General features: G+C 43.9%; 2 protein-coding genes across 5 annotated transcripts in view; one reads left to right on the top strand and one right to left on the bottom strand.

The window, feature by feature from the left end:
* The window catches only part of si:dkey-172j4.3 (diacylglycerol kinase eta), a 54,317-nt gene extending 26,729 nt beyond the window's left edge, over positions 1 to 27,588 (bottom strand). For both annotated transcript variants that reach the window (XM_058067032.1, XM_058067033.1), the window contains exons 1-5: positions 27,251 to 27,588; positions 26,728 to 26,883; positions 3,972 to 4,129; positions 3,428 to 3,571; positions 1,680 to 1,784 (exon numbers count right to left, since the gene is read on the bottom strand). In XM_058067032.1, the coding sequence (XP_057923015.1) occupies positions 1,680 to 1,784; positions 3,428 to 3,511 (189 nt within the window). In that variant the 5' untranslated portion in view covers positions 3,512 to 3,571; positions 3,972 to 4,129; positions 26,728 to 26,883; positions 27,251 to 27,588. The remainder of the gene's footprint in view (positions 1 to 1,679; positions 1,785 to 3,427; positions 3,572 to 3,971; positions 4,130 to 26,727; positions 26,884 to 27,250) is intronic.
* On the top strand, positions 17,855 to 25,219 carry gpr185b (G protein-coupled receptor 185 b). Of its 3 annotated transcripts, none has more exons than XM_058067039.1 (2): positions 17,855 to 18,000; positions 19,046 to 25,218. In XM_058067039.1, exon 2 carries the CDS (start codon positions 19,048 to 19,050, stop codon positions 20,107 to 20,109), a length of 1,062 nt encoding a protein of 353 aa, XP_057923022.1. In that variant the 5' UTR covers positions 17,855 to 18,000; positions 19,046 to 19,047; the 3' UTR covers positions 20,110 to 25,218. The 3 variants fall into 3 exon arrangements, with proteins under 3 accessions (XP_057923022.1, XP_057923020.1, XP_057923021.1); XM_058067037.1 differs by lacking the exon at positions 17,855 to 18,000 and adding an exon at positions 18,025 to 18,628 and having other exon boundaries at positions 19,046 to 25,219; XM_058067038.1 differs by lacking the exon at positions 17,855 to 18,000 and adding an exon at positions 18,025 to 18,811.
* Positions 27,589 to 27,746: the final 158 nt, after the last annotated feature.

The following is a 27,746-nucleotide window of genomic DNA, read 5'->3' as shown; positions in this document are numbered from 1 at the left end:
TAAAAGGTGAGGATTTCCGGCGCTATTCAGAGCAGCTGAAAAACCACTCATGAGCTTGGGCGGGCCGCAGGACAATTACAGAACTAAAAAAAGAGTGCAGGAGTGGCATTGTGAGGGCAGAGTATGCTGAAAAAATTAATTAAGACAATTAATTTCCGAGCAGAGGGAGGAGAAACTGGAGCGAGGAGGAGAGTAACCAGGATATGTTTTGTGTCAATTGGCTTATGTGGAAAGAAGCATAATGAAGGTATGTTTGTTAGCGTGTGTGGGAGAGGCCTAGTCAAAGCTCCTCTACTATGAGGCAAACAGGAGGAAGGCGAGTGTGAAGCCTTACGTAACGTGAAAGTAAAACTTAAAGCAAGCGGAGGAGGAAGAAGAGGCACTTTTGAAAAGATTAAGAGCGACCAAAGGTGGCCACCGCTAAGTGGCACCAGGATGGCGTCACACAAGCGAGACAGAATTAATCAACCTCCATCCATCCTAAAAAGTCAGGCTGGCCGAGTGTTAGCCACACTTGCAATTAGCGAGACTGCAAGGTCACATCACAAGGTGAGTACGGCGCCGACCATAAAACAGCGGCGACCCAGCATTCACTGCCAAGAGTCTATGCAACTGATAGGCGGGGGCTGTCCTGTGAAAATGCAGCTGCTAGTCTGACAAAACATGGCTGACACCCACCAGCCTCCTCCCTGGAAAGATATTTAATTAGAGGCAAAAAAGCAGGCAGAGGGAGACATCTCATCTTTGAAGGCTATCGGAGCATCTGCGTGATTATCTGAGGACCGCCGAGCGAGCCATTAATCTGACAGGGGCGAGGATGTCATGTCGGAGAGGAATTAGCACCTCTCTAACAAGTGCGACGCTCTAACGAGTGCGCGCGACAATGGCGGCAGCGGAGAAGGAGGGGCTACGGCGCACGTGCGTGTGTCCCAACAGGACACACCAACAAACACACTAATCCGCTGGAGGCCATTGTGAGGAAGAGCCAATCCCTGAGTGGGCTTAATCTAGGTCACATGACTGACACATCATGGCTAACATGTATTGATTACCAGCAGTGGCCTGAGGACTAGCTCACTTTGTTTCCACTTTAATTTCACATTAGGCACACAAACTTGACTCTTATTGGGTCCGCCTCTAAAAGCTAAATGAGGGCTTCAATCAAATCTATTTAGATTTGATTGACACCTGCCAAAATCTAATACCCATTCACACACTCACCCACCAAGTTCTTATTTTTGATTTTCTTTTAATGTCCCGCCACATGTCGATCCTCACGTTGGTGCTCGCCAATCAATGATATCCAATACCGGTGGACAGATGCTGCCAATAATGGGATGCTATCGCCATGGCAACCGGGAGCCATATCCCATGTCTCTGATCGATCCGAAAGTGATTTACAGTGGATGCTCGATGGCGGCGATGGCTAACGATCTTGACTTAACGCAGCAACAATGAGGTCATCTGAGAGTTAGCCATGCACAGCTAGCAGAACTCATGGTGGATCAGTTATCTATTATTAATAACAAAACCTCTTATTAATAAGAAATGAGAGAGCAACATCAAAGCGCTAATTTCTTACAGTAAGGCCCTGCCAAGGTTGCCAGAAGTAATCTCAGCTATGGGAAACTTGGCCATGTGACAGAAAGTGGACCAGGTATAATTAAGTGGTCTCCTACCTTGGCGCGGATCTGGCCTGAAGTGGACACTTTGCGGATCAGTTTATGCGACGTCTCCTCTTGCTCGCCATCGCTGTCGGACGACTCGTCTCCCGCCTCACCTGCCTGTCATGACACCAGGAAAGCATAAGTCGGGTCAGACGTTTGTTTCGTATTGGCCTGCGACACAGTGTCATTCTAAAATTAAAATGCAAAAAGGTATTAAGTCATGAGAAAAATCTGAACTGTTGATACTAAAACAACACATACATACGTAATGCATAGAAAATATATGTATATATACTACATATATAATGTGCATCTTTTGATTTATTAGCATGTGGCCCCCAGTAGGTAATGTTTGGACACCTCTGGCACCGAAATACCTTGCAGGTTATTTTCAACTGACCAGTACCTGGTTCTGTTTATGGAATACTACACCAGTACGCTTTACTCAAGACAGCTGACAGCTCATATTTTGGTTACCTTATTAAAGGGGAACTGCACTTTGGGGGAATTTTTCCCATCATTCACAATCCTTCTGTGAAACATCAACACATATTTCTTTCCCTTTTCTATGCATTATAACACGTCATTGGGACGAACCTATTTTGACGAATATACATGCTGTGATCATGTAAGAACGAGTACATGGATGATAAGATGTGATACTGACAGTATCTTGCGATATTCACAGGATTGTGAATGATGGGCAAAATTCCAAAAAAGAGCCGTTCCCCTTTAATCTTGCAACAGAGGGCCAATGTATTACGAACCGTTTTCTGTATGACACCACTACAAAACTTCTATCCATCCATTTACCGCTCATCCTCACAAGGGTCACAGGCATGCTGGAGCCTATCCCAGCTGTTTTCGGGCGAGAGGCGGGCTACACCCTGGACTGGCCGCCAGCCAATCACAGGGCACATATAGACAAACAACCATTCACACTCACATTCATACCTATGGACAATTTGAAGTCGCCAATTAACCTAGCATGTTTTTGGAATGTGGGAGGAAACCCGAGTACCCGGAGAAAACCCACGCATGCACGGGGAGAACATGCAAACTCCACACAGAGATCCCCGAGGATGCGGGGATCAAACCCGGGTTAGCCACTACAAACTTCTATCGCCACCATTAATAACATAATTACCACCAACGGTACATTATATAGATAATCTCCATTTCACTTTGAGTGGACATACTTGTAAATATATCCATCGTGTTTATTACTCACCATTCGATGATGAGCCAATGTCCATTGGCTTCATTGATTGCAAAGAATTGTCATCAAAGTATTAAAAAGGTGTTTGTATTTACAGTAAAGTTGTGTTTGACACATCCAATGCTGTGTGTATTTCCCCTGTAGCTTTAATTTCTAAATGTGAAATGCTATATTTATGTCAAAACGCTTACATTAAAGCTGAAAGTCTACACTTGAAACACATGCTGATTTATTAATTGATTGCTTTATGTCTAATCCATTGAGGTGGTGGTGGTGTATGCTGTAAAGGCAAAATGTGGCACTGCCACCGTCCAAATACAGGTTTACAAACATTTACCCAAAACAATAAGTATCCATCATTAATAAATGTGGTTACATTTAAAGTATGTTTAGATGTTTAGCTTACTTTAATGTGAGGTCATACAATTCAGAATGAGAGCACTCATCATAAGCAAAGCAAACCATTAGAAAAAGCTTTTGAGCAGGATGCCTTGCAAACTACAACACATTGTAAAAACATCAACAGCATTTGGAAACCTACCATAGGGGTTCTCTCAGCGTCCGTTTGGACCGACTCGCTCAGCTCGGCCACGTGCAAGACGTTGGGGTTCAGCTTGGATGCCATGTAGGGTCAGATTTGGGATGGGGTACAAGAGGGGGACTTGGATGGAGAAGCTGGCAGCAACTGTGGAAGAGATGAAGACATGAGGCATCAGTTGTGTTGTCTGCATCCCTCACACACACTCACTTCACGCGCAGTCACAAACACACAATGCACATAGGGAGACAAGTTCTCAGTTCCTCCAGGCTTCCTCCTTTGCTGTCACACAGAATGGCCTTTTAGGATGGCGATGGGAATGATGATGACGATGATAATGATTATGAGGAGCAAACACCGGATGGAGATGCCTCTCATTGCACTGACGGCTGTCAGGATCCGTGCCTGCGTGTGATCGCCCATCCTGACGTGCACGTCTCTTGTCCAATTGTTAGAATTAAGACGCGCGACGAGATTCGGAGCCACCGCCACGACCACACAGTCCGTTCGACAACACGTCGTGAAATGAAGCAACGAGGTGCCTTACCCTTCCTCCGGCCGCCTGCTGCCGGCGCCCGGCCTGCCGTGCTCCGCTCGCTCACTCGCTCGCTCGCTCCTCGGCCGGGCTCCGGAGTGATCGCCACCGGGTCCTATCCGCTGGTGCTCGGCTTTGCAGCAATGGTGCTCACGGCGCCGGAACCGAATCTGGATCAGGTAGGAAGAGCAGAGGGAGACAGGAAGGCAGGCAGGGCGGAGGAGGAAGACGAGAGAGAGCGAGAGAGAAAGAGAGAGAGAGAGAGAGAGAGAGAGATTAGAAAGCCTCAATCGCTGCGGTTCGGATGTTAAACTGGTGAAGAGTACGCGCACGTACTGCGCGCACGCACACACACATAGCAATCAGATGCTATTACAAGTGGATGATTTGGTCAGCAAACTTCAGGAATAAGAATACATATATGTTGTCTGTTTTGTCATTGTGTGTTTGATTACCTCCAGGCAATGTCCATCATAAATCACGACCAAAGAGTGTGCATGCGTTAAATGACATTATAGTCATGGGAACCTTCGACCTTTATCTTGACAGTCAGTTTTCTGTTTTTGTACATGTAGACTCTTGAATGAGAAACTCATTTCCTCACCCAGCAATACCTTAAAACATACTACCAAAACCACAAATGAGTGTCTCAAGAAGAAAACACTACAGTAGATACTGGAGTGGCCTAGTCAGAGTCTAGACCTTAATCCTGTAGAAAATCTGTGGAGGGAACCGGAACATTCGAGTCACCATGTCATAGCCTCAAAACCTCCAGGATATGGAGGAGTCGTGTAAAAAGGAGTAGTGCAAATAACAGTAGTCATGTTTAGCTTGGGCACCAAATACTTGACATAATACTTGTAGGCGCATGCTGGAGCCTATCCCAGCTGACTTTGGGTGAAAGGTAAGGACCAAAGTCATATCTTACTGCCCCAACATCGAGCATCAGAAACACAAGTCACATTAACAGATGAGAAGACGAGCATTGAAAAGCATCAAAGCCCCAAAGATCAACTATTTGATCGAGATTGACGACCCCTGCTATAAAAGTATAAGGGGTCATATCAGCATTGGTTCAACAGTTATATGTGATATGTGAGCCTCATCCCGCTCACAGGAAGTGGATAAAACCAAACCAATGAAAGACGATGAGAGACTATCATCACAAGTCAACATCTCTGTAAACAAGGAATTGAGGACTTGACTTAGTTATGACTTAGCATGATCCTGGAGGCAGGGGTTTCGGTTTCTGCACACACCTGTCCAGAGTCACCTGTGCTTACTGTATACAACCCTATCCTTCAGTTGCCCTTGACAACCACACAAGAGATAGGAGGATGAAGCCTAGGGAGGAGATAATCATCTGAGGCGTGTTTGAAATCAAGTACAAGGTTACGCTTTTCCATTCAAATCCAGCACGGGTAGGAGGTGGGGGTCTGTCCCTCTTCCACGCTGTCAAATGCGGCAAGAGGGGCGCCATGCGTAGCTGCAATAAAAAAAAAAAAGAGGGAGAGCGGCGAGATAATTAACAGCTCTGTGTTATCGCGTCGCGCTGGAAGGGAAATCACAGCGTCGTCATTATCACCGCCTAAATGTGAGCGTACAGTTGCTCTTCCTGCGCTAATCTGTCACAAGCAATTATGCATTCACAATCCTATTTATTTATTTATCAATCTGCTTAATGTGAAACTAACACATTATTGCACGAATCTCTGCTGCTGCTGTTTTCCCTTTTTGTAATTACTATACTAGAGTCAATAAATGCTGAGATTGGGGTTCTCTAATTATATTTACATCCTTGAGTAAGCAGGGTGCTCATTATTAAAAACACAATGCACAAGCAGAGGTAAATAACACTACCGGAAAGCTTGTTAGCATAGCATAGCAAAGGAAACAAAAGCACACAGCTACCGTGGCTATATGCAGTCTGAAAAATATGTACATAAAAACTGCATTGATAGAGTAATTCTTGTTTAATTTATAGATTTACATAAGGCACAGTTGTACATTATGACAAGAGCCCTTAATGGTAAATAGTTTATTCCAAACATGCATACAAGCTTAGTGTTTTGGAATTTTGACCATCATCCACAATCCTTGTTCTAAAGAGTTAGCATGAGGGAGCTAACAATACACATAATGGGATACACCTGTTTTGGTTACAAAGCCCTCGAAACATTTCTTTATGTACATTCTGTGACCATACAGTAACAGGTACATTCATTACAAAATGTAATACTTTTTACATAATTTTACGTATTTCAAATATTACCGGAACTTCTTTCCTGGGTGCATTGATTTCACATAGCCTGGTAGGAACTATGACTACTACGTACATTCATCAACAACAGCAACTACTAATCATGGCAGACTTTTCGAGAGCCGCTACCTACTTTTAGACTCTCTTTGTGAGGCTAAATATATGAAGGATGAGCATGACGGTATGAAACTTTGTAGTTTGTAGATTGGGGTCAAGTCATTACACCGCCATGATTTGGTGGTGTATATTGGAGCTTACCAAGCCATGGCAACAGAAATGGAGTGTTTCTGCTCCATTGAGTGTCATACAATGTCACCATCCATGGAAAGGCTTTGTGTATATAGTGAGGAGAACACTGCTCCAAGAGACTGCATCACAACAAGCATAAAACTGTTGTGCCAAAAAAAAAATCCTGCCGTGATAGAATTTTTTTTCCACTTACCCAAAAGATACCCCAGACCAGCTGGACCAGAAGGACAGCCAGCAATGGAGTAAGTCACTGTGATACTGATTCTGATACATGGCGCACATTACACATGATAAGATAACACAGTCCATCTAGCCGTGCATAAACAAAACATGGAATGTGGGCTAGCAATTTGCTTGTCTACTTCCTAGTCAGTACAGATTGGACTCCTATCACATTGTTTTGGACTGGGTGCTGCATCACTATACCAGAAAAATAGTCCTTCATGTTAGCTCCTACAATAACAATAACAATGTCGCTGTAGCTTGGTTTACAGTACAGGTCAGTTATGTACTGTAAATAGAACATTGTTGCTGTTGTTTATTAGGGCTTCATAGTCAAAATAGGTGTGTCCCGTTAAGTGCACTCTTAGCTCCCACATGCTAGCTGTTTTTTTTTTTTTTGCTGGTTTGGGTAGGCGTGTGTGGTTATGTTTCGCATAAGGATTATGGATGAGCGAACCTCCAAAAAAAGTGCAGGCAGTTTTCCTTTAATCGCCATAATTTAACATGCCTGAAAAGGAGGGTAAAGCAGAGCTTATCTAATCCTATACATAGTTCTTCAGTTATTGATGGTTTGTTCACCACCTAAGTTCAACATGTGTCAGTTTCTAGCATAGTATTATAAGTAGTTTTTTTAGTTGTTAAAGAATTATTAATGGTAGTATTCGTAGCTTTCAGACAACATCATACTACTTTTGGCTATACTATGAAGGAGAAACAGTCTTAAAAGCTAATATTTTAAAGGGGATCGGCATTGATTGTTTTAATTGTTTTGGAAATGACCTCTTCATTGACCGTGTGTGCCGTTTACGGACTAAGCAAGGCAAGCGTATGATTTAAAAGGTCGTAAAAGGTCATTAATGGATCTCGGGGGAACATTATTACAATTGATCTGGCATCGACAGCCCCTCATTGATCCAGTAATTAGCACAAAAGAGATAGATGAGCATGAAGAGATGCTCGGCTGTCTTTTCACAATAAGAGCAGGCTGACTTTCATGTGGCCTCTTGTCAATCTGTGTGCTGCTATGCTGCCACCTAGTGATGGTGAGCAGACCAGCCTGTAGCACTCAGAGGAGAACCCAGGCAGGGCAAAGGTCGCCAGGAGGAAGTGTGGCAGTGAAGGGCGGGTGAGTGGCAGCTAAGCCGGTGGGCTCTTTTAAGCACTAAGCCGTTTAAAAGCATCAATTATTAAGAGGAGTCGGAGATGTCCCCTTTTGATCAGGGAGATGAGCTAATCGGCATAAATGCTAATGAGGCATGGAATGGGAGATGAAGGTTGGGGTGGATGAGAGGAGAGACACTTTATAGCGGTGGGAGGAGAGTGGGGGCGGTGACACGTAAGTCACTTTATTAGCAAACTACTGCTGAGTGGTGATATGATGCTTATTTGGATATATTGCTTCAATTAGGCCTGTACAAGTTACTTCACGGCATATTTTATTACATAAGTGCTGATTACCTCTCAGACTGAAAATGTGTGACAACACACGCTGTGTTGCCTGTGCTGTTATTTTTCTTATTAAACCCCAAAGTTTGACCCCCATAAGTCAAAATGACTTGACATTTCTCACACAGCTCAATGTGCTCGCCAAAAAAACTCCATTGTAGCTTTAGGGCAGGGGTGTCAAACACGCGGCACGTGGGCCAAATGTGGCCCACAGGACACTAGTTTGAGGCCCACCGCCTTGATATGAAAGTTTAATGTTAGTGCGGCCCGCGCAAGTTTGATATGGATGCTGTATGGTATCATGTACCCAGAAAAAATTATTACGTTTGATTAATGTTCATGTTAAAGGTTAAATAAGTGTTAATAGTTATCCTCTCTATCCGTGTGGAAGTGGTAAGTTTTTGGCTTTTTAAGTTTAAAGGAAATAACTTGGAGGCTACCGTTTAGGTCGCTAGCTCTCTAGTTTGCGAGTTAGCATGTGTCTTAAGACCCTGCAGTTGCGCAATATGTTGTAAATAAAAAGAGTATAAATGTGACTATAGTCGTGTTTTGTCATTTTTTTGGGGGGGAAAACCTGATGCGGCCCAGCCTCGCCCAGACCCTAGCTCCAGTGGCCTCCAGGTAAATTGAGTTTGAGACCCCTGCTTTAAGGGGTTTTAGTCAAATCACTGCAAAATTTGGTACACATTCTAAGGGGACTGACAAGCACTCAATGATAAACTGATTGGTTGGTCCTAATTTGTTTTCCACAGTACTGTATAACTACACTACAGGGGCAAATATAGTAGACCATAATGCTTACAAGAACCCAAAAAGGAAGAAAATCAGTTCTAGTGAAGGGACCCATCCACACTGAACTCCACCAGTCATGCCTTTAGGTGGGTTGTACGTGTAAAATGGTCCAAAATGACTTGGCAATATGAAGGATTAAGGCCTACTGTTACTCCGGCCTAACTAATAGCATAAGCACTACCATGTAAACTGACATAATAATAATACCTCAGGGACGATGCAGGAAACAAAGATGGGTGGAAGGCAGGAATTGAGATGGGGCGAGAAAGGGAGAGCACCCCGACACCAATGTGTGACCTATTCAAGCTATAAATACCACTGTGGGATTCACCGATGGGGAACATTTGAGTCATCTACCGTCTAATGCAGTAGTGCCACGCAGGCTTTGACGATGGCCGCTTTGATCCTTGAGTATGTTGCTGCGGCGCCGTCCCGCAATGGGAAACACGACATGGTGCAATTTAGGAGTCAATAACAATAACACAAGAACACACACATGCAAGCAGGCGGGTGGGATGGCAGGGAGGAAAAACAAAGAGGTCACTGTGTGTTTGTGTCACCTTCACATTGGTTTCCATGACAACATGAAACTCAAGCATCTAACAGGTGGAAGCCCTCGGCAAGCGCGGCAACACAAGAGCCTCTGATGAAGCCTTCATGTTTGGAAGCCATTTTAATACTGGAGGAGTTCCAGAACAATCCCAACAATGACATCTTATGTCTGATTAGGCCATGGTGTTTTTTTTAACATTAAATAATCAGAATACTGTTTCAGTTACAAAGCATAGAAACAAGACACAACACCAAATGGTGAAAACACTATTTCAGTATCGGCATCCTGCCTCCATACAAGCCAGTACCATGCGTCATGCACCTGCACTACTTGTTGGGAGCCTCGCAATATAGACTGGCCTCCATGGCAACAACTGCTCATTATTCTGACTGGTCCAGTCACGTGACATGCGGCCTTCTCTGTGAAAATGTAAAGGAGGCGCCACGTGCCACATCAGGGACAGTGAAAATTACCACTTGGCTCACCTTTAACAGCGGCTGTCTGTCAAGTCTACCGTTCTTTTTAGTCCACGCACGAGAGCGCTGCCTCTAAATCTGCCATCAGTTAGAATTAACGATCATGTGACACTTTCCTCGCTCACTTGCTTGCTCTTTCTCTCTCGCTGCTTTGAATGAAGCCGATGAAGACTGAAGACGAAGTGATGGGTGAAGTTTTGAGGACACATGCCTTGAAGTGAAGGACTTTCATGAATCTGTGAGCAGCTTGTAGAGAGATCCATCCTGGGCTAAATTATTTCTCAGTGAGGATATCATTTAAATCTGAGGTGTCATAGAGGTCCACTGATCCAGTGTGGGGGCCACTCATGCATTGTGAATTAACTAGGCAAAACATCCACATCTTTGTGTCACACCTGCATAGGTGACAAAGCATATTAGTGTAACATCTCATAACATACTGTAACATACATCACATTTATAATGAACTTAACAAATTAACAAAAGCAGGTCAAAAATGGTCCATGGGACGCACTTTGAACACTCCTAATGTAGCTAAAGTATCAAACTTAGCGACTAGCTCAGTATAGGAGGCATACTGCTGCATAAGCACACGGCACAGTGTCATCATGATCCGGGGTGCTTTTTTCTTCAATGGAACAATGGAGCTTCAGGTTGTGCAGGGGTGTCAAACGGTACATGGCTCTGTGGAGATGTTGCAGGAGGCATCATTCATGACTGAAGCCATCATATGTGGGATGATGAGTGGCGTTACTAACATGGCAACACTGTTGTTCACTATGCCCGCATGACAACTGACTTTTTCCAGAGGAATAGCATCACTATTTTGGACCATCCCCCATGTTCCTCTGATCAAAACCCAATTGAGAACATTTGGGGATGGATGGCAAGGGACGTTTACAAAAATGTACATCAGTTCCAGACAGTGGATGTCCTTCGTGAAGCCATCTTCACCACCTGGAGCAACATTACCAATGGCGAGAATGGCGTAGCTACTCATTACATAGTCCCTTTAAAAAAAAAAAGATCCTGAGTGTAATATCACTTTCTGGAACATCTTAAAAGGTCATTTTTAGACTTCTGTCAGAATGGTGCAGCCTTCCCGCTGTATCAACCTCTAAAGATCAATGACTGTTTGTCAATGGCGGCAGCAGTGTGTTTACTTGTCTGCCAATTTGATTAACGGTGAGCCGAGAGATCAATTAAATGAAAGGAAATAGCGGCGGTCGATATCGGACGGCGGCTAGGGGTGAAAAGTCAAACAGCAAGCAGCGCGGGCCAATAATACAACTAATGGCTCCAAAGGGGAGCTAATTGGATCCTCAAGAGAGGATTCCCAAATGCCACTAATTGTCTGCTTCATTCGTCTCACAGGGGACCATTTCCATGCTGGATTTAACTTCATTTAAGAGGTAAATGTACTGTACTGTATTTACACTACTTAGTTTTTCATCTTACTAAGACATTTTGGACAATTGTATACTTCTGTTTCTCGCAAGCCAGTCCCAGGTGTACCCCGCCTCTCGCCCGAAGTCAGGTGGGATAGGCTCCAGCATACCCTTGCAACTCTAATGAGGATAAGCAGTACAGAAAATGAATGGATGGATGCTTCTAGCAAGGTCTGTAAAGGCTTGGAAGAGCATGTGAAGTATCAAGAACCTGAAAAATCCCCACAGTTGTGTATCTTGTAGATTTGTGTGTTCGTTCGTTTGAGGCTGCTAGTGAGTAAGGGACGTGATATGCAAGGGTCACCAACCTGTCAAATGCGATCGACCAATTGATCTTTGGGACTTGCCCAGTTGATCACCGTTACATACATTTATAGTGCCTTTAGTGCAGGAACTGTTCAGGGAGGATTTCATGGGTCGCGGCCCAGACCAGGGATCAAAAAGGTTGGTGACCAGTGATGTAGTAAGTGTGGATAAAAGAGATTAAATTAGACTGACAGGCCGATGTCACCGTGAGCTCCTATGGGTAAAGCATCCCCACTGTCCACACACACACACACACACACATGCTTGTCAGACAGCATTAGTGTTAACACAGGCAACTTGAAAGCCACACAGGGGCATCAGTTCAAGAGAGCACATTCATCTTATTCATAGAAAGAGCAGCTTTGATGATGATCCACTAGGACATGTGCGTGTGTCACTGCTGAGTTTAGGGTTTCTTTTTTTTCAACAAACATTAAATCAAAGCTAGCATGGAAAAAGATACAAATGAAGTTGGCATTTGGGAATCATGAGGATTGTTGTACCCAGGTTGTGTCTTATTCGGAGTTATTGCTATCATTTCTATTCTGCAAGGTGGCAGCTGTGATTAAGTCACATTAATTAAATTACATGTCTTTACTACACACATACAGTAAATGTACCTGCGAGTGAGTGAGCGTGCCATGGGTTTTTTAATTAGATTTTTTGATTATTCGGAGCATTCCTATTGATTCCTGCTATGCAATGTGTCGGTTATCAGTAATAACTTGTGAGAAGCAATCACATTACAGTCGTTCTATGACTTGGCAGGTTCCACGCATGCGTGTGCATGCAATTGTGTCCACTTCCAATCGTACTAAAGGAGGAGAGGCGTATCAAACTGGAGACTAGACCAGACTACTTACACTAGCCTAACATGCCAGAATTTAGGTGTGAAATTCAGTAGAGTACTACAATATCTTTCAATAGACTTGCTGGTAAATCTAGCTCTAGCAAGCATTGCCAGAAAATGAATGCTGGCTTTTCCTCTGTGGAACAACGGCAGTGACAAGCACCTTCCAGTTCACACATGCCAACCTTATATCTTTGGTTTCTGCTCTGTATTTGATCTGAAAAATCCGAGATTTTTAGGTTTAAAGAATGAATAAACGATTGGAATCATACAAACCACACATTTATAATACACTTCAGTTGCCAAATATTAATTTCATGTTATTATTAATTTATTTTTCATTATCATCATCTCCCCTGACTGCATGTCACTGCTAGGCTTCAGAACTAAGGACTCTCGTTCAAACCTTTTGGTACTATATCACGACACTTTTGTATTACAAAGTATTACACCATCTGGACTGCATGTGTCCAATTCTTTAAAACATTTGTGTGCTGAAGACTTCCTGTTTGTTTGGTTCCTGTGCAGGCGCTTTTGCAGACATTGCAATGTCCTTTTTGTTTTGGCCCGTCTGTCTCATGTTTATTTTTTCCTTTCAGCTCTTTAGTACAGTTTACATTAAGGAGCCTGACTTTGTCAACATAAGAATGCACACACACACACACAAAACTTGTCTTAACAGGAAATTAATGCAGTTGTGGTCGCGGGGGCCGTGAGTGTGCTGAAATGGACTGGGCTTGGGTTTAAGGCCAACATTCAGCAAACTCAAAATACAAGTTTCCTAGCTAGACAACACAAACGAGGCAGGTGTGAGGACCAGAGTAGAAGGGCCATCTGGTGACAGACCTGCCCAGAGAAGAGCCGCTGTGACTGGGTCGCATCTAGCCATTGACAGCCCTGGACCTGCATCCAGTGGGGTGACTGCTGAAAAGGGACAAAGTGGAGTCGAGGGGCGGGAAGGACAGATCCAAGCACTGACCCAGAGGTTGTGTTGTACTTTACAGACAGTCACAGATGATCATAGCCTTTGCCTTTGTTTGACAGTACAATAATATACATTTCCATCTGGAGAATAGTCTGCCTTTGGTCTGTCAATTTGTCCACAGCAGCTCCCTTTTGACCTTTCACAGAGACCTTTAATCAAAGGTGAGCTATGGCTCCCCGGGGTCGCTGCTAACGAACCGATCGCTCGGTCACAGACAAAGCTGCTGGGAAAGTTAACTGGGCCTGGCAAAACCGCCTTTCTTAAATCCTAAAGCTTCTAAGCGTTCATCCCAGCAACAAACGGAGTGGAAGTTTGTCGCACCGTGTAAATGATGCAGGGAGAGGGATGAGTCACCACTGAGAGCATCAGGAAAATGAATGCAGTGATGCAGCACTTTGCCATGGAAAAATGGTTGCACCTGTGAGTGCTGTGACAGGTGCAACAACAAGGGCACTCCTATTAAGACGATGAGATATCATCCACGCCATGCCAATCCACACTAGATGCTATACTTGCATTCCGTCTGGGAAATGCACTTAGGTATTACTATCAGGTTATGAAGAACCATTTGGCCATCCAACAAACATGCAGGTTGACATGTCAAAATCAGTAGAGAGGAAGTAGTAAGTATTAAATATTAAAGGCTAAATTATTCTACTGCGGAGTCACAATGTTGGCCCTTCAGCGGTAGCCAAGCATGTAATGTGCACTTCCCCACCAAAACGTGAGGGGTCATGTGTCAAATGAACATGCCATGGGTGACTCCCTGCAGTGTAACGGTACTCTAATGTCATGTCTCAATAAGGAGGAGGCTCCCCTAGGGGGGCCGACATCAACTGTCAGGGCGAGCATGAGAGGCATAGAGGACTTTTAATGAATTAATTAATGCAGACTTGCCAACATGTATGAATTTGTTGAACACAGCATGAAATTTGACTCTTAAATACGCTTGTAGGCTTCACTGCTCTTAATGTTGTTGCATTTCACTGGCTTCAGTTTAGAGTTTAGTCTGTGAAGTTCAGATAAATAAATAGACATCCGTTTCTCAATAGTATTCCAAATTATGGGGGAAGCAATTGTACCCGAGTGGGGGCATGACAGACGATAATTAAGAACTGACAGAATGACAGTATGACTATATATGCCAAAGTCAACCATGAAACAGGGATATTTATTAATGAACATTTTATCTGAAAATTGCAAGGGACAACTGTATTGCATAATTCTTCACTGAGATGCTGTTTTGTTTGAGAACTTTTTGGCACTTGCATTGGAGGCAAAACCGGAAATGATGTACTAAAAAAAGAACACCAAATCACAGCTCTGCAGTCCATGTCGACGTTGTCGTAAGATTAGAATTTCAAGCTCCGCCGCAGGGTTTGGAAGGGGAGGAGCCAGCCAGCTTCGCTTACACCGGCGCTGTGACGCAGAAGTGTAATTCAGCCTTAACACTTTTGCCTTTCAGAGAGAAATTTGCATGGAAAGCCCACCGGTTAAACGAGGAAACGGATGTAATAGTAAACTGCAGAGACTGTGCGTGAAATGTTAATCATCCACATTGCGAGATTTTCCCCAGCCTTTGTGCAACATGGGAGATTTGTATCCATTTTTGCAGAGAAGACATTCAAAGTCATTCTGGAGGACACGGATGATGTCTTGTGATGATGGAAATTCAGCTGTGATGTAATACAGTTTGACTTTGGTGTGCCTTGTCATAAAAGACAGCCAAGTGTGTGTGTATATGAGTGTGAGAGAGAGAGGGCGGTTGGTATGCAGAACGCAGAAGACCACAAGACTGCATGGTAAGTGAGTCAGGCCAGCTTTAAAGCAAAACAGTGGCGCTGATGTAACAGCTCTCGATTACCCATGACGCTTTGCTGGAAAAGATGAATGGAGTCGTGAATGAAAACACACACACACGCGCGGACACACACATAGTGCATCTGTATGCTAATTATGTGGGATGATTCACTCTGAAGCTGTGTAAAAATAGGGAGAAGGGCCTGAGTATATCATATACACAAATGCTTTGGTTAGCAATAATACTGGTTAGCAATAATACCACGAATAATGGATTGGATTTATATGCAGTGAAATTACAGTGGTGTGAAAAAGTGTTTACCCCGTTCCTGATCTCTTGTTTTACATGTTTGACACACTTAAATGTTTCAGATAAAACACATTTAAATAATAATCAGTAATCATTTGCCAACTCAAGTCGGTTACGACGATGAACTGCAGAGGATGACGAGCATACAAATGAGCTTACCTGCTGATGGTTTCTGATAGTGAGGCCGATTGGATGTACTGGGAAAATCTCTGGAATTCCTTTGGAGATAGCTTATCATAGAGAAATAAACATTCAATTCAAGGGTAATACCTCTAGCAGACATTCCTACAATCAGTATGCTGATTGCACGCTCCCTCAACACTTGTGACTGCAATCTGTGACATTGTGCTGTGATAAAACTGCACATTTTACTGTGGCCATCCTAGGGCACACCTTAATAGTCATGCTGTCTAATTAGCACCTTGATAAACCACGCCTGTGAGGTGCATGGATATTCTCAGGATATTGACAAAATAGAACTGCAAAAACATATTTATTAAAATGAGTCTTAAAAGATTGTACGTAAAGTTTGAAATGTTTTATAACTCTGCATGCAAGACCTAAACATGATACTTTAACTGTTGATTTTTTTCAAAAAAATTGAACAACACTTAAAAATGATAATGGCAGTTGTAGCTGGTACTACTACAAATTTATGTTGTGTAATTATGTCGATGTACATGTAAAATACATTGCAGATTGCAGGAGGTGTTGATTATGTTGATGCTAAAAGAGCTACAGTTCCCATGATGCTTAGAGTGTGCTACCAGGAAGTATTGAAATAGATGCTTCAATCATGTTTTGATGGAAGTCTTAGGAAGTGATCGGGTTTGATCAAATAGAATTAGAGTAGTAGAAGTAGTATAACAAAATGTAGTACAATTAGTAGAATTAGTTCATCTTCTGTTTGGACATTAACACCGTGCCAGCTGTTGAATGCAGACAAAAAAAGTCACACGTCGCGAGCAAGATATGCTGAGAACACAGAGCGCAGGTATATGATTGCAAGGTTTATAGTGTGCGGAAGGCACTTCATGTGTATCACATGTATTATCATTCACAGCAGTCTGATTGGCTTCTGGCTGCCCTGTTCTCATGACATCGTCATTTCCACTTTTAACATACAAGCTGGCAACATGACTTGCAAGTAGTCAGAGTCAATCTGAGACATTTTGGTGGTTTAAGTTGCTTTTCACATGCAGCAATCCAGACTAGAACCTATCTACCACAGTGCCCAAACAAACACAAGTCAATAAATATGTGACACAACTTAAAGGGATAGCTCAGATTTTTTGACATTAAGTTGTATGACATCCCAATCACCAGTGTAGTACATCAACGGTGATTTACTCTCCACCCTCCACTGGGCCCGTGAGCCCAGTTCTGGTTGGATTTCCATGATGAGGAAGGTAGTTATACTTCGTTTCTGGGGCCATTTGACCTCAATTTTGTTAACTCAAAGCAGCCCTAAGTGAAAGAGTTTGCCACCCTTGGCCTAGAATGCCTGTTACACTGGAGTATTAAGATTAAGATATGCCTTTATTCGTCCCTCAGTGGGGAAATTTGTATAAATTGTAAAATGATCTGAGATTTTACGATAGAATTGTAAATTCATGAAACAATAAAGTTGTACATTTACCAGAAAAATCTTTATGTCACAGGCATTGCCTGAGACAGCTATGAATAGATTTTTGTGCCCTTCATATTCCGTCATCCCCAACTACTCTAATGATATTACTGACAGAACATGGCACCACATAAAGCCAGCATGCCTATGCGGCTGCATGTGTGGCATTACATAACCACGCTCTCCCACCTATGAAGTCCGACTGTCTGTGGACACAACTGCTGGTGACCTTTAGGAAATGTCATCCAGCCTGGTGATGCAATGTTTGGTTGCGGGGGGGGAGACGGAGCTCAATGTCTAGGGTCCATATCACCCCCCTGACAATGAACCTCATCCACGCTGCCATCGTGCGTCACTGAGCGTGAGATGGCCACCATTAAATATCCATCCATCCTACATGACTCCCAAGCAACGTTAAGAACACCCCCTCAACCACCACCTCGCGTGATTCACGATGATGACGGCTGCTCAGGGGGAACGGGGTGACTTTCTGTGACGTCACGCGCGTGGAGAAAGAGGACGGAGGGGGTTAGAGATTGCGCGAGGGTGTGCATGCGGCGGGAGGAAGGCAGCCTAATAACCATGACAACGGAGCAGCGAGGCGCGCGCGGCTGACTGCGTGGATAAAGAAGAAAAAAAAGAGGAGGAAGGAGGAAGAAGAAGAGGAGAAAGGACATCGCCGCTTTCCTGCAGGGGACGAAAGAAGCCACCCAGCTGGTAAATATCTTTTTCCCATCTCTCCTCTTCAGTGTGGCGTGGTCCCCCATCCCACTCCCACTCCTCCCTCCTCTTCCTCTCACGCAACGCTGCAGCTAAATCAGTCACTTCTTCCACTGTCATTATTTTTATTATTGTTGTTGTTTCAATCAGTCCACATCTTGGCTGGAGTCTGGAAGCTCAATCTTTTTTCTTTTTTTTTTTTTTACCGCAGTGATGTGCTGGGGGTGTGTGGCATGGGAAGGATGTGTGGGGGGAGCGTGGTGGTGGTGACCTTCTGGAACAGACGGGGGCGGGGAGGGGGGGTGTTTGCTGGTAGGTGTCTTTTTGTGAATGGAGCTCTATTGTGTCATTTTTAGGATTGTTGAGCTAAAATTAGCTGCATAAAAAAAAATTCCCAGACTGTATCATCATCACAAGCAGATGAGATGATGATGATGACGAGGAGGAGGAAGGCATTCTAGAAGATGCACACGCGCAACGGTGAATAGGGGAGCAGATCGAGCAGCGCGCCATGCCCCAGGACGTCATGCACCATTTTTAGAGAGGCTCTAAAAATAGAATGTGTTGAAAAGGGTTTGGACTGGGAGCAGCGTGAGCATTTGGCTCGGAATGTGGCACCTTTTAGGTAGGGACATGTCGGATTGAAGATCACAGCCTCCGTTGGCATGTTTGGTGTTTATTTCGGTCTCATTTGAATTAGCGTGCTAGAATGCTGCCGTGCAGGCTAAGATGGAAGAAAGGATCAGTGTGTTAAGTATAAGGGAGAATGCGCCACTCTCGTTCTGTGGTGCTCACTTTTCATGAATGGGTGAGTGAATGAATGAATGAAAGGAGTGTGCTGGATCGATGAAGTGTCTTTGGGCTAAGACCCTCCCTTTCTGTATCCTGCTGCCGCCTCCCTCCTCACTTTTGACTCCTTCGTCCCATTTTGTGTTTTGTCATTGCTCTCCATGCTGATTATCACATGTGCTCTCATTCCAACTTCCAGTCCGTGTCTCCTCAACTTTCAACTCCTTTATCTCTTCCCACTTTCCTTCCCCAGCCATGATCCTCTCGCTGGCCGCGGCGGCAGCCGTGAGCGGCGGTGGCAGCCTCAACTCCTCGTCCCCCCTGGACCTTGTCAGCTCATCCACCTCCTGGGGTCTTTCTGAGGAGCTGTCCAACGCGTCCTCCGAGCCGGCGGTGCGGATGACCCCAGACCTCCTGCCGGCAACCACCACTGTGGCTGTCCAGGAAGTGAGCCCATGGGACATTGCACTGTGCGTAACAGGAACGCTCATTTCGTGCGAGAACGCACTGGTCATCGCCGTGCTCTTCTACACTCCCACGCTGCGGGCGCCCATGTTCATCCTGATCGGCTCACTGGCAGTGGCGGACCTCCTGGCTGGTCTCGGCCTCATCTTGAACTTTGTCTTCACCTACTTGGTAGACGGCTCGCTGGAGCTGGTGACTCTTCTGTCAGTGGGACTGCTCATCTCGGCGTTCTCCGCATCCGTTCTCAACATCCTGGCCATCACGGTGGACCGCTACCTGTCGCTGTACAACGCGCTGACCTACCACACGGAGCGGACGGTCACCTTCACCTATGTGATGGTCATCTTCATCTGGCTCTCATGTGTCACGCTGGGCCTGCTGCCGGTGCTCGGTTGGAACTGCCTGCGGGACGAGTCCATGTGCAGCATCTGCCGGCCGGTCACCAAAAACAACGCTGTGGCCCTTGCTGTCACCTTCCTGCTGGTTTTTGCCCTCATGATGCAGCTGTACCTGCAGATCTGTAAGATCGCCTTTCGCCATGCACAGCAGATCGCCGTGCAGCACCAGTTCGTGGCCATCTCCACCACCAAGGGCGTCTCCACGCTGTCGGCCATCCTGTGTGCCTTCGGGGTGTGCTGGCTCCCGTTTGCCATGTACTCCATTGTGGCCGACTCCAGCTACCCCGCCATATACACCTATGCCACCGTGCTGCCGGCCACCTGCTGCTCCGTCATCAACCCCATCATCTATGCGTTCCGAAACCCGGACATCCAGAAGTCGCTGTGGATGGCATGTTGCGGTTGCGTTCCATCCAATCTTTCGCTCAGACCACGCGCCTCCAGTGACGTGTAGCACAGACCGTCCGCATTCTTCGAGGCTTTTGGCAGAGCAGGGGGACGAGGAGTGTGGCAGCTCCTCTCGTCAGGAAGAGGTCAGCAGTAAGACGACGAGGACAACCTCCAGCGTTGACCCCACTGCAAATACCTGATGAAGCATCGGGACCTCCTTGAGGCCTACCTCTCAGGAGTAGCATCTTTGTGAAGGTTTGGAGGGAAGTGTCCTGACCTTGCTGGGAAAGCACTGCATGCTTATGCAATTAGAAGGTCACGGAATGCTCGTTTGCTTTGGAATTCAAGTGGAGCTAACTTCTACCAAGGAATGACCTTGGGTATCTTTTATGAGCTAATTTGTTTTCTCCTGATGGGGAAAACAAGAACAACGGTGTCCTTTAATCTGATGCAGATGAGCTAATGAGTTAGGGGGCGGGAATAATCAACTGGGAGGATAGATTAGATTCAGGATTGACATCTTATTTTCAAGCACATTAGGACTTTACCAGAAAAAACAACAACAGCACAATCAGCATTTTCCCAAAGGCAGGAAGATGGAAAGCATCCGTCCTAAACTCATAGGCAAGCCCCCCTCCCTTCCTTAAAAAGACACCCAGCGAGGGTGCACGTTGGGTGTTATAAAACAGTGTGAGGGAAGCGTGTTTGGCTGCGCCGTGACTGCGAAAGCAGCATTCAGCACCAAAGACAGCACCACTGCAGCGAGCCGCTATGGAGGGAATGCTTCTCTGCTGCGGGGGCGGGGACTGCTCATGGGGTGGAGGGGGGGTCTAGGGAGAGCTGGAAAGTAGGCTAGGCTGTTCTCCTTTAGCACCTCCATGACGGCATGACGATACAGCCTTTAGGAAGAGGAAAGATTCCGCCATTGATTTCTTCCACCCATGATGAGGATCAAAGATGTTTCCACAGCGTGTTGATGAGGTGTCTCCCGATTACATGACGGGAACAGGCGAGGTTTTATGATGCACAAATACTTTTCATTTAAAGACAGCATTCCGACATTAGCTTGTGCTGGGATGAGTCCTTTCTCATGCAGCCATTCACAGCATAGGACAGGATATCAACATGATCATGTTTTAATGCATAAAAATACAAATTACCACCGAACAGTTACAGTTTTTTTTGCAGAGAAAAGACACATATTAAGCATTATTGTTATTCACGATTGTTGTCTGTGAAGAAAGGAAGGAAATACAACTGGCAGCAAGGTCATCGTGCAGGTTAGAACCATCTCAAGCTAATAATAATGTCTTTATGATATATAATAACAATAACGCAAGGACGTGATGACAATGGCTTTGGGAAAATGATTGGTGACTTACTTTACGAAGAACAATATAAATAACACAGGCTGTTTGACAGGGAATTATTTTAACGCTTTTTACCAAATAACAGTCAGGATCCTGGCACACATGTCATCCTACAGTTGTCAAGTAAGAGCCACTTTGTTGAATCTCTGCTGTCTTGTTTGTGACCTCACTAGAACAAAAATAATGCTTATTTGCAATAATATAAGAAATCTAACACAAGCGTATTTGATACTCAGCAGGACAATCTTACTTTAGCAGTCACAAATATAGGAAAAAAAAATATTAGTTGAACATGCTGTCACTGTGACTCAAATCCTTAAGTGGGTTTGTGTCATTCTCTCTCTTTTGGCTCACTGCAAAACCATCAGAAGACATTTGTGCATTAGTCACACGGTGAAATAGACTAGTGTTATTTTTTTATATTAAACTTGTTTCTATTCAATCCAGAGAAGCCAACAGGGGGAGAATCACGATGAGTACCAGTGATCAGATGTTAAGCTTAGCCATCTGCAGTCGGACATGTTAGATGGGACGCACAATGGAAAATATGATTAAATTATACCTACCAGGGCTCCAGACTAACTTTTTTTTTACTCAGAGCACAGTAGCCCCTAACACTGAAATCGACCTGGAAAGTAAACATTCATATTTCCTCTCATGTTCACTGTATTACTGATAAATACTATTCACTCCAATACCAGAGTTAATGTTGGTTGGCAAACTACCTCATTTGTGTGTTACTGTCAACTACTGGGCTAACTGTTAACTGTTCAGTGATACATATTTTTTGTTAAAAGTAACACAATTAAGAGAATAAAATAATGATTTCTCAAAGAAATCTGTCCTGTTACAGTATAAACTGTATGTGTCAGGTGTCTGACAGCGCAGGTGTAGCCAACTTCTGTTAAAGCTACTTCGACAAAAACAAATTAGAGATGAGCTATTTGTCTGACAATTTATGTGACTGCCAACATTTCAATTGTACTTTATTTACAAAGCACATCTCCACTCAAACAGCATGATCATCGTCTTGATGCTGTTTTGTGGTGATTAAATACAGGCATAATGTTTGAATTGAAGACTTATTAGAATACTAAGAGTTGAAGCAAATATTCTTGGGTGAGCTGCTCAAAATCAGAACAGAGAAATCAAGGTTGTTCAGTGACACTTTGAAAAAGTACTCCATGAAAGTGACAGCCACTTGTCGATTCCCTGTGAGACAAAAACGAGGTCTGAACGAACCACAAAGTCACATTTAGAGTCCATGGACCAAAAGCTAGAGAAAATAACGCTAGCTAGCCAGCTGCCGCCAGCAAGACAGAAGAATGTGAGAGACAGGCAAAATGTGTAAACAAAAATGGTATAAAGGTCGATTGAATGTGATTGAAACATGAGCGATCGCATACGTCGGCATTGATAAGCTTAGACCGTGACAAGTAGTTGTCAATTAACGCCAAATTTTACTATTTTTCATTCTCATGGTAATAAGGGAATGATGTACAATAATGCACACATGTGCGAGTAGAGGAAAAAAAATATTGTCTCGTGTTTTATGTCTTAAAATACAACCATTTAGTTGCAGTCTAGAGCCCTGTGTACGAAGTATGTTTGTGTCCATTCATTTAATGACCAAGCTAACTCGCCTTCCTAAACTAAACAAAATGGATACATATAAACTTCACTTAAACAGGAAGCTAATTAGCAGGCTAACTGTTCCAATTGAAATACATGTACAAAGCTGGTTAACAGTGAGCTCCAATGGAACAGCAAGCTAATGTTCAATGAACTACACTTACACAGGAAGCACAGTCAAGCACTAGCTTTTCTAATTGAAATCACCTATGCTTGAGGCTAGCTTGCTAAGTGCTCGTTAAGTGCTCTCAGTGAACTACACTTACACAGGAAGCTAACTAGCCTTCTTACTGTTGTCAATGAAGTAAAAACTCACACAGGACTAATTTGCTGCCTTATTATGTCCACTGTTTAGGTTAGCTTGGTGGCTGACAGGAGTGTGACAAAGAACACAACAAATTTGGCGACATCTGAGAGACAATTTAATCAAATTTAACGCATTGTCACCGGACGTCCCATCTGGCATGACTGATTTTTTTTTTTTTTTTTTATTCCGATTAATAATTCTCATCTGTGAATATGACACAAAGCATTCCTGTGGTAGGAGTGGAGCGACCACTCACTGTGTGTGTGTGTGTGTGTGTGATCACAGCCAATTGTAATGAACCATACTGCAGCCAACTCTCACTGTAAACACACACATTGAGAAGGGGTGGTAGATGCTATACAGGATAATTTGTTGTTTTTTTAAATATAAATAAGTGAGTGTGTTATTTTTCTTATGCAAAGCTGTACAGAAATGTCTATTTTTGTAACGTTTCATCAGGGCATGAGTCATTCATGTATCTATTTCTCTTCTTCACTGTTCTTCCTCTTGTTTTTATGTTTCTTTCTTTTGGGAAAAATTATGCTGAGAAAGTGCCATATTTTCCAACTCTCTAGTGTCTTACTTTGATTTGCTTATGTAGGCCGCTGTGAACAGACAGAAGCAATGGAGCACAGAGCAGACGAGCGCTTGACCTTGCTGGTATTGATCGCTCGGCTGAGCAAAGGAGCCAAAATAGACGGTGATCAATTCTCAGCTAGACATGTGATAGCTGTTTTTTTTTGAGGGGGGGGGGGGGTGTAAACATACACAAAACGTCAGCAGTCTTGTGCGTCACGGCGTCAGATTCCGGCCATCTCTGTCTGAGAGAGAGCAAGAAGGAGGGAGAGGGTCGTTTCAAAGACGTCCACTTTCATCCTCCATCATTCCGTACATCTCATTCCAACCTTCTCTTGGCCTGGAAGGCAAGTCGGTCAGGCTAAAAATAGTTAGCCTGAAAGCAGACCAAAAGGAGGGCATTTTGCTTCACATTTCTTCCTCGTTGACTACCTGTTTTGTCCTTTTATGGGTCTCCCACTTTTGTTTTGAGCATTTACACGTGGGTTTCCAAATAGAGAGTCAGGGGGCACCGGCAGGGACGTTTGAGATGTATCAATCAAGAACAAACCATGACAGAGCTAATATGTGGACCAAGTATGGCCTTCATTGAGAAATGTTGTTTTATACATCCATCTCGTTATGTCTGCGATTGTATGTGTGTGTGAGGATACTGACTGATTTCCTCTATTGTGATGATGTTGTGGTACAAAAAAAAAAGAAAATGCACTTTATGAGAGAGAGTTATGCTACACCTTGCACTTGTAAATGTTGAATGTAAAACCTTAAAGAGATTTATTTTTATTATTGTACATAACCAGGACAAAAGAACATTTGGAACAGAAAAAAAAAACACTAAAGGGAAATAAAATGCGTCAAGTCAGGACGGTGAGTGTGTCTTATTTGTGGAGTCACTCTTAGTTATACACTTGTCATTCGTAATTGATGCCATATATCACATACATGTAACATGTAACATTAAGTGGGCCAAGAGGACACAAACATTAGCAACACATACGTGAAATTAAGCCTGTTTTTGGTGTGGGCGTATGCATGGGGTGGGTTCCACCATCCCCTTCATGATGTCACAAAAAGCTGCAACTTCAAGTGCCTCTTCTCTCAAAAGTGAAGCAAATAAGTAAGGGAGATGATTTTTCTCATGCTTTCTCATGCATCACAGGTTCATATTACACATATGTATTATTTCATTAAGCAGTACGCCAAAGGTGCATGAGGTGTGTTATCAAATCGGTCAACATAGGCGCAGGGGTCAAGCTTCAGGTGTTGACACACACACACACAAGAAGAGCACCACCATGTGGCTACAGGCATCTTCAACTCCTTTACGTCAAGCACCACCTGTGTAGCTCGCCCTCCCTCCATCCCTCCCTCTCTCCTTCCTTTCCATCCCACAGTTGCCATCTGCTGCGGCAAATCACCTTACAAGAGAGCAAACCTTTTTATGTTCATAAATAATTAACACAGAGAGCATCTGGGGGTCGCCAACACACATTCGGTTATATGTACTCGGCAGTGACTTGTGGTCAGGGGGAAGCAGGGGAGCTCATAATGAAAAAAAAAGATTATTTGTCCATTCAAATATCTTGTAAATGTAGTTTCTGTATGAGTCAAATTATTTTCATTCATTCATTCATTTTCTACCGCCTTTTCCTCACGAGGGTCGCGGGGGTGCTGGAGCCTATCCCAGCTGTCTTCGGGCGGGGTACACCCTGGACTGGTCACCAGCCAATCACAGGGCACATATAGACAAACAATCATTCACACTCACATTCATACCTATGGACAATTTGGAGTCACCAATTAACCTAGCATGTTTTTGGAATGTGGGAGGAAACCGGACTACCCGGAGAAAACCCACACATGCACGGGGAGAACATGCAAACTCCACACAGAGATGGTCGTTGGTGGAATTGAACATGGGTCTCCTAGCTGTGTGGCCTGCATGCTAACCACTCGTCCATTCCTGAATGCAGTGTTTCTCAAATAGTGGGGCGGGTGCTCCTGGGGGTGGCATGGTGAACTGTCAGAGGGGACTTGACAGGCAGGCAGGACTTTCAATATTAGTACAGACCTGCCAGCATGTTTGAATTTGTCAGCATGCAATAAATATATATCAGCAGTTTCTTAAAGGGGACCTACGTATTATGCTTATTTGTATTGCGCTGTGGACTCCTATAGAGAAGCTACACACAATAACCTGCACAGAAAGCTTTCTATAGCTTCCAGATTCTGCACCATTCTCTGCATGCATCTGTTTCCATGTACTTCCTGCTTCTGACTCAAACTGTTTGTTTAGTTTACTCCACCTCCCCGGCCCTCCTCTACGTATGCCCAGTCTGCTATGATTGGTCAGACTCCCAAGCGCTCCCGAGGACTTACGGATACTTAGGTCTGCATTTACTGAGTGCAGGCAATCTGCAGCCCATATAGCCCATGCAGTCCAGATTGCATTGCTGTCAGTAAAACTCTGTGTTAGAAAAAAACTGTAAAACCAAGCATGCAGAGCCATTCAAAATGTCTTTCAGGGTTCACTTCCAAATGTGCAAACTTCTTTATCTGACGTTTTGACATCGTTTAACAAGAGAATACGACATTCTAACTACATTTATAGGTCAAAAAAGTGGGAAAAGCATCCCTTTAACAGAGTTCTTTCTTTTGTTATCCTCTTAATGAGCAACCTGTTTTAACAGTATGTACAAAAGATGAATGTAGCATATTTTCTTCCCATTAAACGCACACAGGAAAAAAAAAGATGTAATGTTTGTTTTCTTCGAATGACGATTAAATGTTCACTGACCTGCGGCTTCCTCAGGTGCTCTGCTGGGTCACCATCTGCCTAAAAATGACCACGTCTCTTCTTTTATAGGGGTAGGGATGATGAATGGGATAATATAGATGAAGCTGATGGTTGCATCATGATGTCATGACTTTAAGGGTGAAAGACATTCATTGCCTGAGGAGAGGTCAAGATAACATCAGATGAATCAACACCATGTGTATGTATGAGAGTTGTCATAAATAATGTGTTTATGGCGTTAACTAATTTATGTAATTAATAGTTCCTTACAAAGTTCTCCCATCACACATTAGTAATTGAGAACTTTTAAATTAGCACAATTGAAAAGCGAATAACAGATGATGCTGAGATTATTCTGTTCCCATGACTCAGTGTGGTTCGTGAGTAGCACACTCTACTGGTGAGTATATGTAATAGCAACTGAGAACATAGCAATGCCAATTGTTTACATTTACTCAAAGATAGCCCACTTCATTTTGCTAATAAATAGTAGCAATAGATTAACAATAAAACATAAACACACCTCTTTTATCCAGGGGAACGGAAGATTAAGAAACATTTGCGTTTTACAGCTCCACCCCGTGGCATCGCGCCCTGGAAGCTGACTGGTTCCTGCCGGCTTGTGACTGCCTTTGGGCGGGGCGGACCTGTCCACAGCACCCGCTATTGCTCAGTGAGCACACAAAATACAGGCTTTCACTTTTGAGTCCCCAAATACAAAAAAATTACCCAAGAAAAGGTCAAGTTTTGTCACTGGTCGCTTTTGAGGAAATATGTCGTCGAGGGGGGTTGGAATGTCGCCAGCTCTAGCGGCAAAATCGACAATTTGGCAACACTGACTCTGGGAACTTCACTTCCTCTTTCTCGTTACAAGAACGTGAGATGCATTTAGGGACACTGCGAACATCAGGAACACGGCCTGATAATGCCTGTGTGAACAGGAAGATAACGAAAAACATCAAATTGATATTCTCACATGGCAATTCATAATCCAGATGTAGAATTTGCTATATTTGAAT

The sequence above is a fragment of the Doryrhamphus excisus genome, chromosome 3, assembly GCF_030265055.1.
Source record: "Doryrhamphus excisus isolate RoL2022-K1 chromosome 3, RoL_Dexc_1.0, whole genome shotgun sequence".
In the NCBI taxonomy this organism is placed as follows: domain Eukaryota; kingdom Metazoa; phylum Chordata; class Actinopteri; order Syngnathiformes; family Syngnathidae; genus Doryrhamphus; species Doryrhamphus excisus.
Note: the sequence above shows the minus strand (reverse complement) of the source record. Positions and strands in the feature narration are given on the sequence as shown.